At 44.1% G+C, this 20,130-nt stretch overlaps 1 protein-coding gene across 1 annotated transcript in view; it reads left to right on the forward strand.

Annotated features, from left to right (window-relative positions):
- Positions 1-20,130, forward strand: part of NSD3 (nuclear receptor binding SET domain protein 3) — a 37,880-nt gene that overhangs the window by 12,162 nt on the left and 5,588 nt on the right. The window contains exons 3-16 of the mRNA XM_074164279.1: positions 614-682; positions 1,063-1,222; positions 1,659-1,813; positions 2,617-3,120; positions 3,977-4,103; positions 8,017-8,117; positions 10,508-10,553; positions 11,142-11,272; positions 11,823-11,951; positions 12,639-12,765; positions 13,174-13,371; positions 13,856-14,026; positions 17,156-17,305; positions 19,572-19,728. Coding sequence (XP_074020380.1) covers positions 614-682; positions 1,063-1,222; positions 1,659-1,813; positions 2,617-3,120; positions 3,977-4,103; positions 8,017-8,117; positions 10,508-10,553; positions 11,142-11,272; positions 11,823-11,951; positions 12,639-12,765; positions 13,174-13,371; positions 13,856-14,026; positions 17,156-17,305; positions 19,572-19,728 — 2,225 coding nt within the window. The remainder of the gene's footprint in view (positions 1-613; positions 683-1,062; positions 1,223-1,658; positions 1,814-2,616; positions 3,121-3,976; positions 4,104-8,016; positions 8,118-10,507; positions 10,554-11,141; positions 11,273-11,822; positions 11,952-12,638; positions 12,766-13,173; positions 13,372-13,855; positions 14,027-17,155; positions 17,306-19,571; positions 19,729-20,130) is intronic.

Below are 20,130 nucleotides of genomic sequence, written 5' to 3' on the forward strand. Positions count from 1 at the left end.
CCTGCCCTGCTCTGCCAGAACAGGCTGTGGCTCTGCCTCGGCCTGGCCTAGGAGTGCACCATGGCCTTTGTGGTGTCCGCTTTTGATCCTCCAAACATGTTTGTCAACTATATGCAATTTAACATTGACTTTACAATTTTCATATTGTGTATTTAATATGGTTTTTGTAATGTAGCTTTTGCAAACAACTGGTATGCATTGAGGTTCATCACGCTGCTATGGACGTCCTTCTTATGTTCTTCTCTGTTTCTTTGAAGTTGTATGTTAATTTAGTGGAAAGTTATTTGGGTTTACTGTCCCTGAGTGTATGCTCTTCTGTCACCTGTTTCAGGAGAACGTTGTTGTATGTAGGTGTGATGGTAATGTAAATAGTGTAGGAGAAAAGGTATTTTTTGATTGTGATGCTACTATGTTTTGAATTAGGCATAAGGAGTCATCATAGTCATGTTTTTTGGATTCATCATATTAGTGTTTTCTGGATTCATGGTTGCCTTTCTCTCTGTGAATTATTTTTCAGCCTGGTTTCATTATTATGCTTTTTGTTGTTTTACTGCCCCCTTACCTTGTTTGTGTTTGTTTTCCTTTTTTCTCTTCATTGTTCCCCATTTCCTAGAGACCAAACGAGAGGCTCAGTGTGCCGTCAGACAGACCAAGAGACGATACGGCGTTGGAGGAAGCCCCGGTTAGTACATACACTAATTAACACTTTTTGGACTCCTAGCATGTTACTATTTTTGGACTGTTACATGGATTCTTTAATTTGTCAGGTAAATTACTTGCCATTTATTTGAAACTCTTATTAGTAATTACTCCATCTCTTGTACCTTACTGCTTTATTTTATCACCAAAGCAACATTCTTAATCAGCTTATGAAGCAGAAACTTTTTTGGGGTGGAGGTTGCTCTTGTGTCTTGGCTCGTCAGTGCCTGTCATGTGTAAATCCTGCTGTTGTAACTCCTGAGAGTTACAGGAGAAAAACAACACATCCCTATGGGCAGCGTGTGCATCTCTGAGCGCCCTGAATTATCTTCTGTGGCTTCAAGCTTGCGTTTTTCTTTGTAGGTCCAGCAGTTCTTGCCTTCTCTTCCAACGCAAGTCGCCCACGACATCAAGTTTCAGGTTGGCGATCTGGTTTGGTCCAAGGTGGGAACGTACCCGTGGTGGCCTTGCATGGTCTCATGTGATCCACAGCTTGATGTTCATACCAAAATTAATACAAGAGGTAAGGGAGGAAGATCTTTGCCAGCATATACTAAGCGTTTGTACTTGTTCCTTTATTAAAAATATCTTTGAATTCCCTTTGCAGGCTGAGTTCTGCTCATGTGTATGTTAAACAGGACTATTCTTGAAATGTATAAATCTAGTATTTATTAAATTCCATCTAGAGATGAGCGTGTGCAAACCAGGCTTGTGCACAGATGCTCCCGCTTTTCTCCAGTCAATGTATTTATGAGAAGACACTGATAGGTGTGAGAGGCTTCAGTATGCGCCAGGTGTCCTTACCTTCCCGTCTGACACGGTTCTCGATCTGGGCCCCTCGTATTTCTAACTTTTAGCTCAGTACTTCCACCTGCAGGAATTGAGTGACACGGAGGAGGGAAGTGTGAGCTAAACCAGCAAAGTGGATAAAGCTGCTGACTGGAACCTTTCGTTTCCAGGTGCCCGCGAATACCACGTCCAGTTTTTCAGCAACCAGCCGGAGAGGGCGTGGGTGCACGAGAAGCGGGTTCGGGAGTACAAGGGACACAAACAGTACGAGCAGTTACTGGCTGAGGCTGCTAAACAAGCCAGCAACCACTCTGAGAAACAGAAGGTATGACCAACGCTAACTGCCTAGAGGGTTATCTACAGTCCTGTGCGAGTGAAACTCTCGTGGGACAGTTCAGGGTAGTGCTTTACACTGTAAAAGGCAGTCTGTGTTTTGCTGGCAGAAATGTTTTTTGCAAAGATACTGTGTTTCCGTACCCCTGTGACTTTCACATGAAAAGGCTGATAGTGAACCTGCTCTGTCAGTTCCCCACGATGGCAGTCATCCTGGGCACTGGAGATGACTTTACATCTGCATTAGAATATTAAATAAAAACAGTGCTTGTGTGTTCACTATTAACCTGTTCTTTGGAAAATACAGTCTCTAAAGGACACTGTTCCAGCCCCCGATACTAGTGGGTGTGTTCTTTTGCATTGATTTGTTGGAGGGAAGTGTTAGCTACAGGAGTCATTACTGTGTAGATGCACTACTGCAGTCGGTGTTTTTGCTGATCAAAATATTGATGTGGAAGGAAAAGAGATATAGGAAGATACAGAGGATTTAAAAAGATAACTTAGGGTTAATTCTGTGTCTCATAACAGAATTACAGGCTTGAATACTGGCCGTTCTTGTCTTTGGTGAAGTTGTAACTCGGGGCAGACACTTTTAATTGCAATGGTCGTATCATCCAGCCCCAGTGGCTGCTTGTGCTCTGGGCAGGGGATCCACCATCCACCTTTCAAAAATACCCTCTAAACGACAGCTTCAGCCTGCTGTCTGAGAGATATAAAGAACATTGGGATTGCATTTGAAGTGCTAGACATGGCAAAATCTTCAGTGTAATTAGCTGCTTGTCTTTGTTCCTTAAGATTCGCAAACCAAGGCCGCAGCGAGAGCGTGCTCAGTGGGATATCGGTATTGCCCACGCTGAGAAAGCACTGAAAATGACTCGGGAGGAGAGGATAGAACAATACACCTTCATTTATATAGACAAAGAGCCAGAGGAGGTTCTGTCAAAAGCCAAAAAGACTGCTGCTTCCAAATCGGACACCAAGAAGAACCGACGACCGAAGCCAGCTCCGAACACCCAGCCAGACCATGCCCAGGCGGCAGCAGCGTCGCCTTCAAACGCTGAGCTGCGAAGGCAAAGCCAACGGAGACAGTCGAGTGTGGAAGAAGAGGAGCCGCCTCCTGTGAAAATCGCATGGAAAACAGCTGCAGCCAGAAAATCCTTGCCAGCTTCAATAACCATGCACAACTTGGATCTTCAGAAATGTAACATGTCTCCAGTTGTTAAAATTGAACAGGTTTTTGCCCTTCAGAATGCTGCTGGGGATGGAAAACTCATCGATCAGTTTGTTTATTCCACTAAGGTACGTTCTTTGTGGAGTGACTCCTCTTCTATTCATAAATTATCCCAAGTCTGTCTTACTGTGGAGCTTACACTGTGTCCACTGAGCTTTCGCAATACACGTTCCTTTCATTGGAGAGATTAAATCTAACACAAACAGAATCTTTTAGTGCCCTGAGCTCTTCATTTCAGCGCATCCCCCAGTCTCTGCAGTCCCCGTTTTGCCGGGGGGCTGAGGAGCTCCCTGTGGATGGTCGTATTTTTGCTCATGACACATTCAAAATATTAAAGCTGGTTAATTCCAGCTTCCTAGTTGAAATAATGGAGACATTGTCTGTAAATATTAAAATCAGTGGATTTGTGGGAAATAGATGAGATGACAAAACTGTTACTAATGTATTAAAAAGTAATAACTACCTTTTTGTATAACAGCCTTTTACAATGAGTTCTGCCTCCCAGCTTCCTTCAGGTGCACAGCAGCCTCTCGCAGGCAGTGTAAGGAAAAGGTTTAGGACTATTTCTCTGCCTCCTTCTTCTGCCTCTCTACCTGGAGGGTATTTATTTCATCCTAAGCATTATAGAGAAGGTAATGTTTAGAAAAGTCACTGGAAATTTTCTTCTTTTTTTCTTTTTTTTTTCTTTTTTTTTCTTTTTTTTTTTTTTTTTCCTTGTGTGTAAGGGGAGCTTGAGAGGGATGGAAGGCTGTGCAGGGCAGCAGCTCAGCAGCAGAGATCATCATGTGCATGTGCTGCTTTGAGGAGCCTTGAATGTCTCTGGGCTGAGCTTTAGGAGTAGATCAATGTGCCTGTTGGCAACAACACATATTGAATAGGTTAAGACAATCTTTTTCTTTTTCTTTTTTTTTTTTTCTTTTTAAGGGAGTTGGTAATAAAACAGAAGTAAGTGTCAAAGGACAAGAGAAACTCAATTCTTCATCAAATCAGAGAAATGAAAAAGCAGCAGTGCAAAATGCATCCTCTCCTGAAACAACTTCTGGGTCAACAGGTAGGTGAGACTGCAGAATCCTTGTGTGAACCTCAGCAACCCAGCGTTTACATTCACATACCAAACCTGGCATTTCCTCATTAGCTGAAAACCATTATTAACATCTTTCTGTTTACGTAGTAGTAGTAACAGGCACGGCCAATACAGCACGTGGTGAGCCCGGATGCCTGAGAAACACAGGATGTCTTTGTGAGGGGATTCGCTGGTTTGGCCTCTGAACTCGTAGCAGCTGCGACTTGCAGTGTCTGAGTCAACATGGGAAGGATGGATGCCGTGTGGAGAGCAGATGGCAGGTTGATTTAGAAGAGAGCACGGTGGATGTATGTTAGCAGAGAATTGCAAGGCCTTTTGGCACCAAATGGAAAGTGGGATCAAAGGAATGGGATCTGGAAGTGGCAGAGTTCAGTAGGGAACGGCTCTGACTCGGGATGGGGGCTTCCCTAGACTTTGTTGTTGAGTTCCTGTATGACCTTTGTAAAGGATAGGGATTTCTTTTTAAACTGCTTCAGCTAACTCCGTCAGCAGGATGAGATAACGCTCGCATTCTGAAGGCATTTTAGGGGCCCCATCACAAAGCATGCAGTTTTGAAGTGTTATGTCTGAGGGAGAAGAACCACTGAAGCGAATAATGGAGCTCAAGACTGAAGAGGGGAAGCCTGGAACAAGCTGTTTGAAGTTCAATTTGTAGTACAACAGTAGAGAAAAATGAGAAAGATAAACCAGATGAGTGCTTTCTAGACTTGGAACAGAAAAACATTTTTTTCCTGTTTTTGATTTTCGCAAAATAGCCAATGGGAATTCTTCTAAAGGGATTGAGCTTTTCCTCACCAGCAGAAATTTGTCTGCAGTGCGGCCTCTTGTCATCCTCAAAGAGGAGACAGATTCCCTTTGGTGAATGGTGGAGGTTCCTGAAAAGAGACAGTTTTGAGTCATCCAAAACCAAGAGCTTTTCGAGTTCTTCCAGTCCCTGTAGTGACTTCTGTTTTTCAACCACAGATTTTGTACAGGCCGTGGAAAATCCATTAACTATTGCAGGTGTGTTACTGTGCTTGTAGTTCTCTCTTTGGTATGGTCTCAAACAAACTTAGTTTTACATTGGGTATGTAAAAGTAAATTTTAGGTTGCAGCAGAAGACCTTGATCTTTTATCACAGTAGGATGTGCAGATGTCATGGGATGGAAGACTTGGTACAGTCACATGCTAAAAACCCACTTTTCTTCTTGAGAAAAAAAATCTCATAATGTTGCCAAGTGTTGCTCCTGCTTTAACTATCCGTCTGTTTTGTTATTTCTCCCTTTTCAAACATAAAATAAATGAGATTCCAGGTCAAAAACCTCAGTGGACAACACACACGGGATCACTGTCCTCTGTAAACAGGCTTCAGTTCTGTACTCGGGTAGTTTTCAGGTGGAGTTATTGTTATATACAGTGTCTTATGGTCTGTCTCCAGGGACTTTACAATCCAGGCTGAGCACTCAGAATATTCTGGTGCGAGCGGGATTTCCCTGGTGTTGTCAACAGTGGTGGTTCTTTCCAGGTGTAGCTGCTGTAGCTCCTTCCGTGTTTTCAGGGAGTCGCCCCGTTATTGCCTCGCGGCAGGAGAGGTGGTCGCTGCTTTGTTCCTCTCACTGGGAGCTAAAGGCTTCACCTTCACAGTGCTCTCCAGACATAGTGGGGAGAGAATTCTGAGCCTCTCTTTTTTAATTTTCTGAGTTTTTTTGGATACGTAAAACTCCACCTGATAACACCCCACAGAGTGCACGAGCTTTACTTCCGTATGCACTCCAAACAGTCACTTTCAAAGCCATTTCTGAAGTCCAGGCAGTTATTGGTCCCCTCTCGTGGAATATTACTGTGAAGTCCTTTTTTCAAATTTAAGGTCACTGGAACTTCAGAATACCTTTATGCTAAAGTATTTTACAGAATGACTCTGGGAGTCTTTAGTAATACCCTGCAGTTAGATATACAGATATACATAATGCCAGGAAAATAATCCTGTACCTTGAAATCTGATAATAGAGAACAGCTCTGAGAATTCATAGTGCCTCTGGTCTCCACATCCAGCTGGAACAGGACTGACCTGACCTGACCCGACCGGTAGGGAGGGGGATTGTGGGTCTGGAACCTCTCCTGAAACTGCATCAAAACGTGCACATAGACGGGACAGGAGCATTGTGGAGGTGATGCCCTGGATCCTTGGCGAGCGGGAAGAGGAACCAGTGCCCATTGCATCGATCAGTATTGCTGAAATATTGATAGATGTGCCGATTCTGGAGTTCTCTGATACAGGGCTTGCGTCTTATTTCCCGTACTACAGTGGGGCAGCACAGGGAAAAAACATGTTATTGATCAAATGAGTGTCTGGTCACACTTCCTCAGGTTTACTTTAAGCTGTTTCAGAGAGTTTGGGCTGAACGCAAAGGGGACAAGAGGTGGCCCCTGGCGCTAGTGGTGACATCCCTCATGGCTGTGTGTGTCTCCCAAAGGATGCGGCTCATTGGAACCCAAAGTTACCCTGTGCTGACATGAAGGATGTTGAGCTGAGTTATTAACTTCTGAATTATTAATAACTCATTGCTATTATTAATTAGTTAATATGCTGTAAAAGTGTTTTGCCTTGAAGAAAAGCAGTTCATTTGTTTCCCCTCAGAAATACAGTTGTTGTAAAAGTGACAGCTTTTTCAGCGAGAAAGTTTAGTTACTGAGATGTTCCTGAGGCACACAGCCCTGAGAAAAATGCTCATCCCATTAATCAAGATGAATCTTCTTTTTTTTTTTTTTTTTTTTTTTCCCCGAAATCCTTTTGAAAGGCTTTTTTCCGGTGTCTGATGAAACCCTGCCTCTCTCTAGATATTTTATCTCCTAACAAGAAGGCGCAGAATTACAGCTCTAACACTGTGTCTGTCTGGCACAGCGAGCTCATTCCTGCTCACAGACCGTGCGTTTCTGCTTGGAAGAATACGAAGTATTTTAAATTCATGTCTTCTTTAGGTGAAGCACCCCAAACTGAAAACCAGGAGTAATGCTGAACCGCAGATAACTGTCAATCTTCACATTTCCCTCTTCTGTCAGTACGGCTCCGAGTGTGGGCTTTGGGTCAGGAGGTGCCCGTGGTGCTCGGTGTTGTGTTCGTGTCTCGATGTGCCGGTTTGGGCGGTGCTGCAGCTCAGAAACCTCTGCTGATTCTGCCAACCTTAGTCATCAAAAAACCAGTACCTCCTACTTCATCTCCTGAAATATCATCATAACCTTCATTAATCTGAGTTTGTTTTCCGTGGTAATACTTTCAAAAACTAGTTTTTCACTTTCATTAATTTTAACAACCCATTGTGATCGCTGCTGCTGTTCTGCTGAGTTTTCACCTCTCAAAATCTTCAGTTGAGCGCTGAGATTTCGGATGGATGGCCCATGTTACAGCTGTAGGTTGTTGTGTTGGCCGTTTGTGAGAAGGCTGTTCCTGCAGAGCAGGGCACAGACCCGGTGTTTTGAATGAGAACTCGGAAGCTGTGTCCTGTGTCTTGAATCTCTAGCTTGTTTTAGTTCCCCGAGTCGATTGTGTATACCTTCCCATAAACACCAAAGATGGACTGTTTGGTTAAAACTGAACCAAAGCGAAGACTGTGCTCGAGAGGTGTGTTACAAAAGTCTGTTTGCCCTCAGCTGGATTCCAGCTTTTTGTTTCGCTCTGTTCCTGGTGTCTGTTTCTGAAGCCGATCTCTGTGGAATCAGAACGTGTTGTCTGCAACCACAGCACCAGCTGGCAAATAGCGTGGAACTGAATGTAAAAATAAAACATTCAAAAGAGGAAACAAGTCTTGGTTTCGTTACTTTATCTGTTGGTTTGGTGTTGAGCATCTTGCTGTGCCTCAGGAATACAAGGAATTGTATAATGGAAACCTTTCTCCTTCTTCAGGTTCTGTAGAAAAGAAGCAACAGAGAAGATCGATTCGAACCCGCTCAGAGTCTGAGAAATCCACTGAAGTTGTGCCAAAGAAGAAGATCAAAAAGGAGCAGGTTGGCTTCCTCCATGTAGAGAGTTAAAATATATTGTATTCATAAATGTTGTGGCTTATATTGGTGCCTTTTTATTTTTCTCCATTTTTCCCCATCGGGTTTCGTTTTGGACTATCCTTCATGAAATCCCCTTGTCAATACATTGCTGTGACTCTGCTACTGGCACCTTCCCAGTATCAGTCAGGCTTTGGAAGTGGGAACGCAATGATGCAAGACTCCTAACGACCCTGCCTTCTTTGCCTTGAGATTTCTGTTCTGAGCAAAGTGATTTTGTTTCAGCCATTTCTATTTGATGGAATTGCCACCAGGTTCCTTTCCTTTTGCTCTTGATTTAGCTGCTGGTTTGTATTGAGGTTTTGTTTTTCAAATGAAGTTAGACTGATTAATCTGACGGCTTTTGAAAATGGACTTTAAGAATGATTTAACGTAAAGGTGAATAGTCAGACTTTTCTGTTGGCAGCCGTCAGCAAAACAGGTCTTCTGGGATATACGTTTTTTTTTTTTTTTTTTTTTTTTCCTCCTTAAGTAGATCTAACATGTACAGGGCATTCCTTTAATCTGGATGTCAGACAGACAAATGTTGTTGCTTTAAAAAAAATTATAAAAAAATTCTGCGTGGAAATGAGTAGGGAAGTTCAGTGGATGGACGTTAATATTAAAAACTGAATACACTTTTTTAACAAGTTTGTCAAAGTTGTTGGTTCTTTTCCTGCCGTGGTTGATTTCCCCTCTTCAAGGGCCTCTCCACTCGAAACCTGAGAATTTTATATAAAATATTTCATAGTATAGCTTCTACCAGTGAGAATTTTTTAAAAGGGACAGTCAGGCTAAAGATTTATATGGGAAGGGGAAAAATTGTTTTTATCTTGTTTATTTTAATTTATTCTTTGCCCTTTACGCTTTGTTTTGCACTTCATTCACGTCAGAAATTGAAAGTGGACCCGGTTGCTTTGGTTTTTTTTTTCCGTGTTTTTCTTTTGCTGCCGTAGCATTTCCATCTGTCTTCAGCAGAAGAAGGCTCTAATCGAGAAAGTTTCTTGCTGAAACTTTAAAGCAACTTAAACGTTGGGCGTAAGACCCCTGACGCGGTCCCTCAGGCTCCTGTGGGAGGTGTTGCAGCCTCCCTCTTTTCAGATGAGTTCTTTAATGTTTGTAAATGTTTTTTAACTTAACAAAGGTATAAGAACCAACAATATGAACTTCATGGATCCCAGTTAGCTTTGCTTGCCTATATTATTCAGCTAACTAAGACTATGAACATTAAAGTGCTTTTCTCAGGAAAAGTATATGACTAAAAATTAAACCGAGATGCACTGTAATGCGCATATCCTTGAATGTATTAAGTTATATTAAAAAAGAAAAAAATCTTACTAACTTCTTACAATTATGCAACAATATTTGTTACCCAAAGTCAAGTTTTCTTGCAACTGATTCCCAAATTAGTCTGCAACGACTTGGTATAAAATTATAACTGGAACGAGTACAATTAATGGGAAAAACAAAATGTTAATGCTACTGTTACAGTGACTAGTGGAGAAATAAAAGTGATTGTTTAGATTTTATATTTGTATTACGAAATGTATCCTATACAAATCCTTCTATTGTATGTTTTTACCTATTGTACAACAAAATAAAATATTTTTTAAAAAAATTATAGAATAATCCTTAAATATTTACTAAATGTGTTTCTACATGCATATGTAACCGCATTGTAAAGAAATAACTTGTAATTCTTAACCTTAAAACCAGGATTTTAGGCAACAGCTTTCTCCTATAATTATTGTGCAGTCGCCAAATTCTCCCGTGCTCCAAGGACATTGGCAGAGCAGATTCTAGACTTGCCCTTCCCGTAGAGGATCGAGAACTCGAAGTGCTTTTGCAGGACTGTAGACTTTTCTGCTCCAGCGTGTCTTGACACTGAGTTTCCAGCTGGATGGAGCCCTGCGAGGCTGCGCGTCCCCTGGCCCCGCGTCCCCTCGCAGGGCTCCATCCAGAGCCAGGCTCTTCCCGTGGCTCCAGCGCCCGCGAGGGGGAAGCGCCTTCGGTGGCAGCGACGCCTTTGGTGTCACTAAGCCAAGTGTCAGGGGAGGCTGTGCTCACACAGGTGTGGGGTTGTACCGCTGGACACCGAGCGAGCTGTCCCGTCCTGTCGCCTCCGTGCCCCAGGGAGAGGGGGGGAAGGACCCCGGTAGTGACTGTGGGGCTGCCTTTCTCCTGGCGCCCAGCGTAGGCAGTGGGACTGACCCTGGGACCAGAGGCTCACGCTGGGACGGGGAGCACAGACCCCACCCGAGCTCTGAGATGCTAATGGCTAAACTGACCTGTTTGCTTTTTGGGACTAGGGAGAAAAATTCCTCCAGTTTTAACTTTGGATTTTCCTATTCAAACAGGTTGAAATGGTTCCACTGACAGCAGTGAAGACAGGATTGCAGAAAGGTGAGTTACATACAAAAGTAAACGATTTAAAGTTCCTGGCTCATCACACTGCGGCACTGGGGTTCGTTCTGTGTAATCTCCCGAGGTCGTAATGTGTTCTGGGGATGAACATGAGAGATGCTTGTCTTAATTTCTCTTGGGAGGATTTTTTGGGTTTGTCTGTTGTTGTTGTTTGTCTGTGCATTGGTAGTTGGAAAGAGAGTGTTTGTTCATGTCCTCTAAGCACGTGATAGAAGTCCTTCTTCTGGACATTTCTTAATTAAAAAATAAAAAGTCTTTGCTTAGCCATATTTTAAAGACGAAGGACAACAGAGGTGGTCTCCTAAGGGTTTATCCTTCACTACAGACAGTTTAGTAGCTCCCTCCACTGTGTCAGCACATTCAGAAGTTTCCCAAAAGGTCTTCCTAAAGTAATTTTCAGTTCCATTAGTTTTTCAGACAGAATTAAACCAGTATCAAAGCTGGAAACTTAAGGCTAGCAAATAAAGTACAGTTTCAGGCTGTCTCTCATCTTTCTTTTTCCTTTATTAATTTTAAGCAAAAAGTTGAGAACATACATTAAAACTAATTTTAGTATGTTGTGTTAAGGTGCCAGCGAGATTTCAGATTCTTGTAAACCTTTAAAGAAGAGGAGCCGTGCCTCGACCGATGTCGAGCTGACGAGCTCAGCGTACAGAGACACGTCCGACTCCGATTCCAGGGGACTTAATGATTTACAGGTAAAGGCTTATTGTTTCTCGCAGGGGCTTGTGCATTTATTCTGTGGGTATAAAAGGCTTTTCAGCTGCATATTGCTGAATACGTGAACACTCTGTTTTCTACAAATTTCATGTCTTCTATTGTCTAAAAAATAAAGCCTAGTTTTTTTTTCTCTAATCCCCTCCATTTTATTGATATAAAAACTGATATTTCTTTACAAATTTTCCTCCTTTGTCTGGCAAAACATCAGTTGAGATCACTGGCTCGGTTCAGTTTGGGGAAGGTTGTTAGATTCTTTGGGAATTGGGAGATGCTGCAAAATTGAGAGGTGTCTGGAAAAAGTAAAATCGGTATCTCGACAGCTTTTTGCTCGTACAGGTAACAGGTACGTCGAGAAGGCAGCAGTCCTTGTCTCATTGTCATGAAGGTCAGCAGCTTTCAAGGACCCTCTCGACATTCTGGATGAGCTTTAATCCGTGATGACTAGTGATCTGACCTGACTCTGGTTTTCAGAGTGTGGTTGCCTTTTGCATGTGTTGTGTTTGATGCCTTGGATTTCTCTCTTTGTAGGGTAGTTTTGGGAAACGCTCGGACAGCCCAACAGCTGCGGCCGATGCCGATGCCTCTGACGTGCAGTCGGTAGATTCCAGTTTATCCAGGAGAGGAACTGGGACGAATAAAAAAGACACCGTTTGTCAGGTAACTGATAGTGCTGTAAAGAGGTGACTGCTGAGGATGTAGTGTCTGTTTCTGTTAGTTTGAGCTGCCAGACTTTTCAAATTGCACTACTTTGGTTTAACCATGTCTCGTAATTCAACATCTCAGATAAAATACCAAGGCTTTTGGGAGTTTTTATGTTCTTGAAATGATTCCTAAGCCCTCCTGCATGCTAGAAAGCCCAAAAGTTAGTGAGTGGAATCTAATCCATACCTGCCGGCATGAGTAGGAAAAGTAGATGCTATTTTCTGCTCCAATTGAAGATTTCAGGTGGTCTGTCAAAGTAGGGCAGAGTGAGAATTTTCCTGTATTTTGGAGAGAAAATCCTGGAGTGTTGTGGGCAGTTTCCTGGTCCGTAGTAAGGGAACGAGCTGCTCTTGCTCTTCAGGCGTGTGAGAGAAGGAGGAGTCCAGGTGGATCCTGTAGTCCCTCTCCCAGTTCTGTTCGGGCTCGTGCTCTAAGAGAGTGAGATGCAGGAGGTGCTGGGATTGTTTTCAGCTCACAGACTTGCCAGCTCTGCCGTGGGGTGTAGGCCAGTTCCCCTGCCTTGTCTTAGCTCTGAAGAGATTTCAGCCAGTTCCTAGTCTTAGTTAACATTGTGGTAGTTACCTGCCTTTGAGTACGTGGGATGCCCTTTGCTCTCTGATGAGCTGTCTCTCTCTGTTGAAGATCTGCGAGAGCTCTGGCGAGTCGCTGGTGTCCTGCGAGGGCGAGTGTTGCAGTGTCTTTCACCTGGAGTGTCTCGGCCTGAAGGCGATGCCTGAGGAGAAGTTCATCTGCACCGAGTGTAAAAACGGTGAGTGTGTTCCCGGGTCTGAAAAGCGGGGAGGGATTTCCCTCTTCTCTGAGGAGCCGTGTTCTGGTCAGAACCAGCCGAGAGGGTGAGTTCCCAGGCTTTGGGAGTGCATTTGGGTTATTCTCTTACTTTTTTAACCTCTGAGGCCACATTCTCATTTTCCACTTAGCAAGTACCTGGTAAGGAAAAAAAGTAATGAACTGTTTAGGGTTTTACATAGAATAAGGGATTTTAATGTAATTGCTGTTAACATAATGATTATGGTGATCAAGTTACGTGGTAGAAGGGACAGAGCCTGCGTTGCTCGAACTGGCGTAACTCTGTTGGCTTCAGAACTTTCTCTAACAACTTCTGTGTCTCAAAGAATCGGCCGTTACAGTTGGGCTTCCTTATTCCTTCTTTTACAAGGAGAACATACGTGCTTTTCGTGCAAGCTTCCCGGCAAGGACGTGAAGCGCTGCTCCGTCAGCACGTGCGGAAAATTCTACCACGAGGCCTGTGTTCGCAAGTTTGCCACCGCGCTCTTCGAGTCGCGCGGGTTCCGCTGCCCGCAGCACTGCTGCACCGCCTGCTCCATGGACAAGGACATTCACAAGGCGAGCAAAGGTGAGGGCAGAGCTGGAGGAACCAGGGTTTCCTTCTTAACGAGGTCATTAACTTGCAGCCTGAGACCTGTCTGAGGATACCTGGATCTGCAGTGCTTGAGTCGTCTTTTGTGCTGGGTTTAGTGGGAGCCAGAGGTTAGGAGCGCAAGGGCAAGGAATGGGGTTTTAAAAGACAGTTGGGAGTGGCCTTTAGAACAATTATTTTTCAAGGAAAAAAGAATCTTTTTAGAAATTAACTGCATTATTTAAACAAACCAGGCAGACTCTAGAATGATTAAAATCATGTATTTTTTCTTAACAGAGTTTTAAAGTGAAAGTTAAGAGATAACGTTTGTGAATTACTTTTTTTTAAAGTTATAAATGTTTCTTTTAAATCCAGTACTCTGATTGGGATAAAAATCAGCCTTGCCTCTGTCTGTGGTGTCTTCTGCCGTACCCCGGCCGCAGGGTGACCCGCTGCCTGTTTGTGCGTTTCTGTTGAACAGGTCGCATGGTGCGGTGTTTCCGGTGCCCCGTTGCCTATCACTCAGGAGACGGCTGTATCGCCGCGGGGAGCTTGTTTGTGTCATCCCACATTCTCATCTGTAGTAACCATTCCAAAAGGAATCACTCCTCATCAGCTGTAAATGTAGGCTTTTGTTTCGTTTGTGCAAGAGGTGAGCACACTTGGTTTTTTTTCCCCTGTTCTTCTGTGGTCACTTGTGCAGTTTAGTGATAAAAATAATGTATTTCCTTAAGAAAAACTCCCTTAGGGCTCTCTGGGGTTTAAAAGCTGCCTGTGATTATTTTACTACTTTGTGGTCAACGGCTCTCATGAGAATTCCACTTGCTGTGTTGGTCTGTAGTATTTGATACTTGGAAGCAGCCGTAGGTACCCAGAAGACCTGCTTGTGTTGCCAGTAGGAAAAAGCGGATGCCGAGTCCCCAGTTCTAGCCATTCCAAGCTGGGAACAGATGCTCTGTTATTATTCACTCTCTATTAAGCAGAAGGGGATTCTTTCCCACTCACGAACTTGAAACTGTTTAAATTTCTAAGGCTAAAAGGTAGGATTTACTCATGAACTAGAAAAATTCATTTTATTTTATAACTCCCATCACATTTGAGAAGTTTGAAAGTTCTGTTTCAAATCTACAGTTCTGTATAAACGAGGTTCATGCTGAGATTGTCCAGTTGCCGCAGGTCTCTTTTGCAGCAGGCAGAGCAGTGCCAGGAGATTTCCAGCCCCTTGGTTGTTTGTTCTCAGGTGACCGGAGTCGGGCAGGGTCAGATACAGGTTTATGATGGGAAGAGTTTCTGTGATCTCCCCTGGTTTCAGTGTCAGGTTAGAAATGTCTCTGGGCAAGGCCCAAGGGTGGCGTTAGCCTGTCCCTGGGAGTGCTGATGTGACAAGTTCTGTGTGGCAGGACGTGTCTTGAGCTGCTCTGCTCCCACATGGGGTAGGTCACAGGAGCTGCGCTGATGGGCTCGGCGCTGATTGCAGTTATAAAGCTGTGTTTGTGCTAAGATGTGAAGGAGAGCAACAGCAGGCTTCTGCCATTGGGTTTACCCTAAATATTTTGGTTTCTGCCAGTTTCAAAACACTATTAAGCTTTAGTATCAAAATACCTTGCATGATACAAACCAGCTACGTGAATTTCTTCGAAGCTGTACTTTATTAACCCTCTGGCCAGTTACTGCAGGTGCTTGAAGCTGCCAAATACCATAGAAGAGCCTGCTCTAGATGATAAATCTGCCATAGTTTGGTACAGATGCACACGAAGGTGACCCTCCTTGGGAATTTTTTCTCCAAGTTTTGGCTACTTACTCTGTGATGCAAAGGTGTAAAGTACAGGCCTCCTACGTCTCTGGGGTAGAACCTATTTAAAACCTTTATGAAAAGGAATGTCTGCTATTTGGCATCCGTCTTATCTGTATGGCACAGAAATCCAAGTTCAGGAGTAGGATTCCGGAGGTGAATTACAGTCGGGGAGCCTTAGCTTGCTGGAGATGCAGAGCTGCATTGATTTGTAAAAGATAAATGACGTACAGAAGAAAATTATCATGCTTCCCACCCCCCCCCCCCCCCATTTGACATTGTTTTAGTAATTCTGTTTATACCTGAATCTGGCTTCCTCAGGGATGAAATTCCAGAAGTCTGTGGTTTCTCCTGGCAATATAAGTGGCCCCTGACGCCCAGTGGCCAGGGCGTCCTGTCCTCTGCATTCGCTGGCTCTTAGATCTGACAACTTGAAAATTCGTTACAAACCGCTGCCACTGACTGAATCCTCTGTATTTCACAGCAGCCGTGTCCTTGTACAGGGAATTCCCGTGCGTTTGTTTCTGGTGGGTGTAGCGGAATCGGGAGCTGGTGTGCCGCACCCCAGAGGTGTGCGTTTAGCAAACGGCCCTGGCTGGGTTGAACTGAGCCCTCTCTGGGACATGTGGCAGCAGGAGGGACGTGGGGTGAGGACAGTGGATGTGGCAGGAGCACTGAGTGCTGCCTGGAGAGAACCAGGAACTGAAGTCTGTAAAATCCCTGGGATCTGTAGGTGAGAGCAGTTACTGCCTCAGGTTTTGCTGGTATCAGGAGAAACTTTGTATTTAGGTGCAAAACAGGACTGAAGTGACAAAATGTAGCTCTGGGACAATCTGTAAAATACACAAACTTATTTATCCTGAGGTGCTGAAACACAGTATATTTTAAGACTTCCTATTAACCTTCCGGAAACCCCCTTCATCCAGCACCTTATAGTTAATATGATTTTGCACAGGTAGGTCATGCTTGTGTTGTGACTCCTCCCATGGACCTGCTTCCTGGGGAGGCTGATGCCGTTCTCATCACAGCAGGGTTTTAGGCACCCCAAGTTCCACAGCTTCTCCCCAGCACTCAGCTCTGTGTGTGTCCCCCCCCCCAGGGCCAGAGCTGGTGTCTCTCTTGGCTCTGCTGCTCTGGCTCACAGTTGCTCTACTCTTCCTGTGACTCACTGGCCAAATGCTTCTGATCTGTAGCCACGGGGCTCTCTCCGGGGCTGGCAGCCTCTGGAGCAATGGGGAAAAAAACTCTTCTTGGTGGAGAAAGCCCCAGACGTGCAAAGGCCTGGTTTGAAGTCATGCTGTAGGAGGGGAGAGCGTGTGCCTGCTCCGAGGCGTTAATTGGGTAGCCGGGGGAGGCTGGGCTGGGGGAGCTTCTCTGAAAACAAACTGCTTAGGGCAGAGCTTCCATCATTCTTTCCCCTCTGGTCCCGTGCAGAATCGCTGACCCCTCCTCGTTGGTTTTTCCAATGCAGTTATAAAGGCAAAGCGCTTTCACAGCTAGGATCTCAGAGACAGGTTTGCAGTTAAGTGGGATGGGGAGATCTTGTGTCCAACATCTGCTTTGTCAGTTGGTAGCCCCAACCAAGAGCCTGTGATTCGATGCAGTGACCGTCACCCCCAGCTCTTCAATTCGCTTGCCTTTTGCTTTTGGGAGGGAGGGTGGTTCACGCAGATATAAAATCGGTTACTTTTCTTGTGCTTTTCCATAAATGCACAAATTAAGGGTAAAAGCACAACTGAAATTCCACTTAGAAGCAGCTTATTCATCATAGGTTTTCCAGTGCCATTTTAATTTAGTCTCTCAAACACATAACCTCTTTCTTAGCGAAGAAACTTTCTGTCAGACTTTTTCTTTTCCTTCATTTTATCTTTTTTTTCCATCGGCACAGAAATGCATTAGAGGTGTTCGTTTTGGTTTATTTTATTTTCTCCTTTTCGGAATCATGGGTAGTTTCATTGCAACTCATCTCTTTCTGTTTGTTTCGTATAGGGCTGGTAGTGCAGGACCATTCAGACCCCCTGTTCAGTTCATATGCCTATAAGTCCCACTACCTTCTGAATGAATCAAATCGTGCTGAGTTGATGAAATTACCTATGATTCCTCCTCCTTCGTCAGCTTCCAAAAAGAAATGTGAGAAAGGTAACCAAAATAGTTTCTTTCTCTTTAATTTACTTTCGCTTTTTCTATTATTTCTCTCTCTTTGAATCACACCAGAAATGTCTGCTTGTCCAGCGCCACTTACTGCTTTTCAGTGAACTTCACTCATTGGTTATTGTGAGCGTGTGTTCATGTTGTTGGCAATTTTTTTTTTTTTATTATTACAAAAGGGCTTAAAATAATTACTGTCACTAAATTCTCCTTGAAAGAGGTTAAGTCACTTTGGCCAAGGCTAGGCCAGCTCCAGGGTGGCTGTTTACACAGTGGAGAGGAGGCGAGTAGAGCTCGATATTGTGCAGTCCAGTAGCTGCTTAAATTGATTTTTTTTATTTTTTTTTTTTATCTGGAAGCGCAAGGGGGGATGTTGTGTCTCACACCTTCGGGGTGGCTTATGCCGAGCCTGGGAGAAGCAAGGATTTTTCAGGTTGGCTGCAGGGGGGTCCCGTGGGCAGCGAGGTTTTGCCCGCGTTTGTGTCCCTTTGTCCTCGGGGCCATGTCCCCTCCCTGCCAGCCTGGGCCACAGGACCTGCATTCTGTCCCCTCAGAGACCCCCCTGGCTCCGGGGACAGCGAGGGAGGGCTTTATTCTGGTGTGGGTGGTGCTGCAGCATCTCACAGACCTCCTGGGGAGATCACTCTTGTCTGCATCACATACTCAGATGGAACGTTTTATTCCCCACAGAAATTTGATTTCCCGAGTGTTCAGAACCGGTGCCCCATTAACCGCTCTAAAGTCAGGTTATTTTGAACGTTGCTAGACTGATGGCTTTCAGTAGTTCCTGGAATTCCTGAAAACAAGAATTATTTTGAGCCCTCCGCTTAGCTTGAGCAATATCTTACTAATGCATCCTGAGAGCAGAGTGTTGGTTTGTTTTCTCGCTTAGCACTGAAAGTTTTGTGTTTGATTTTGTTTGATTTTTTGCATCCCTTGGCATTTTCCCATGTTGGATGATGTTTCAGTAATTTACACTGGGGCTGTATTTCCTCTGAAGTAACACTTTCGAAAAAAATTAAAAGTTAAAATCTTATTATGGGTTTGGGGAGCTCTGGAAAATCCATATGGTTGTATTTTACGTTTTTTAGCAGAGGAAATACAGTATTGGTCATGCAATGATTTGTTTAAGGAATGCTTATTGTGACATGCAACAGTCAATGAATGCAGTGACGTTTTTGAAGGTCTATAGGTGGACGAGATTTTCTGATAAATGTTGGAAAGTTACTATTCACACTTTTGATATTGTGTGCTTGAAAATTGCTTTAAATACTCTCAAATCTCTCCTGGATTTTCCACCTGGGACACAAAAACTTGTTTGTTTTTTTTTTTAAATATATACATATAAAAATGTGTATTTATATTTCATATACTTACACATATTGTGATATTTTATATATGTAATGCATCAAGTCTTACTGTATGAGCTGCTTTGTTCACTGAGGGTGGCTTGGAGCTGAGCCGTGGCTCTCACAGCTCATGCATCTGCCAAACACAGACCCGCTTTGGTCCAAATCAGTGTAAACTTCAGAAATCACCGTTAACCGCTGCGCTGAGATTTCCTCTGTGCTCAAAAGGGACTTTTGGGATGGGGTGTCTCGTTCTGCATTATGGATTGTGCTCATAGCGGTGAACTCCTTTATGTGGAATAAAGAGACTTATTACGATTCTTTTATAACGTCCTTGGCACAGAAAAGTGTTGATCAACCTATAGGCTGCGGGGGGTCATGCCCACTAACGGATTGCTGAGGGGTCCAGTCATAGCAATGTGGGTTGAAAAGGTGTTTCTTAAAAAATTTGGTGATTTGTCGTTGATTTGGCCATCCCCAAAGAAATAAACCCAAGGGTTTGGGCCATCCCCAAAGAAATAAACCCAAGGGTTTGGGCCATCCCCAAAGAAATAAACCCAAGGGTTTGGGCCATCCCCAAAGAAATAAACCCAAGGGTTTGGGCCATCCCCAAAGAAATCATGGCTCACAGCACTGCTCCCAGATGCAGCGCTTCCTCTGGGAATGTCACTTCTCCTGCCAGCTTACCCTGTGTTTCAAACCACTCTGCTGCCTGTTTGTGAGTCTCTGGTGCAGTACAGAGATGTCTTTTTTACCCGACATTGTTAAGTTTGACTCGATCCCTCTCCTTTGCCATGTTCTCTGTGAGGCCAGTGAGAATGGACATGGCTGCTGCGAAGGGCAGTTGCGATGCGCAGGGGAAGCCGGTCCCTACTCCTATAAACCAAGCAGGGTTTCTTTGTTTAAAGGTGGCAAACTGTTGTGCTGTGAGTCCTGCCCAGCTTCCTTCCACCCCGAGTGTCTCAACATAGAAATGCCCGAGGGCTGCTGGAATTGCAATGACTGTAAAGCTGGCAAGAAGCTGCGGTACAAGCAGATCGTTTGGGTCAAGCTTGGAAATTACAGGCAAGTTGGCTATTTTTGGTTTTTAATGCTTTGGGTATCTTTAATGTGCTATAGAATTACAGGGAGATAACTCAAAGCAGCTCAGTCTTCGTAAACAAGAACTAGAAATACAATAGTACATCTACTTTGTGTCAGATCTCGATGTTGCCCTTTAAATTCAATTCTCCTGCTTCTTCCAGGCGATGGTGGACACTTGATTGCACTTACGTTTGCTGTGATAGGGACATGGCAAACCAGGGGCTGTCCTATAGACCCAGGATATCCTCAGCTTGTGTTTGCTCTTAGTCCCCTGCAGGAATACAGGCATTTATAGGTGATCTTACAAGTCTGCTCTTGTGCCACGTATGTTCCTACAAGGCTTTTTCGAAATCTGGACTAAGAACTTCTCCTGTGTTTGCCTGG

The sequence above is a fragment of the Numenius arquata genome, chromosome 26, assembly GCF_964106895.1.
Source record: "Numenius arquata chromosome 26, bNumArq3.hap1.1, whole genome shotgun sequence".
NCBI classification, from domain to species: Eukaryota; Metazoa; Chordata; class Aves; order Charadriiformes; family Scolopacidae; genus Numenius; species Numenius arquata.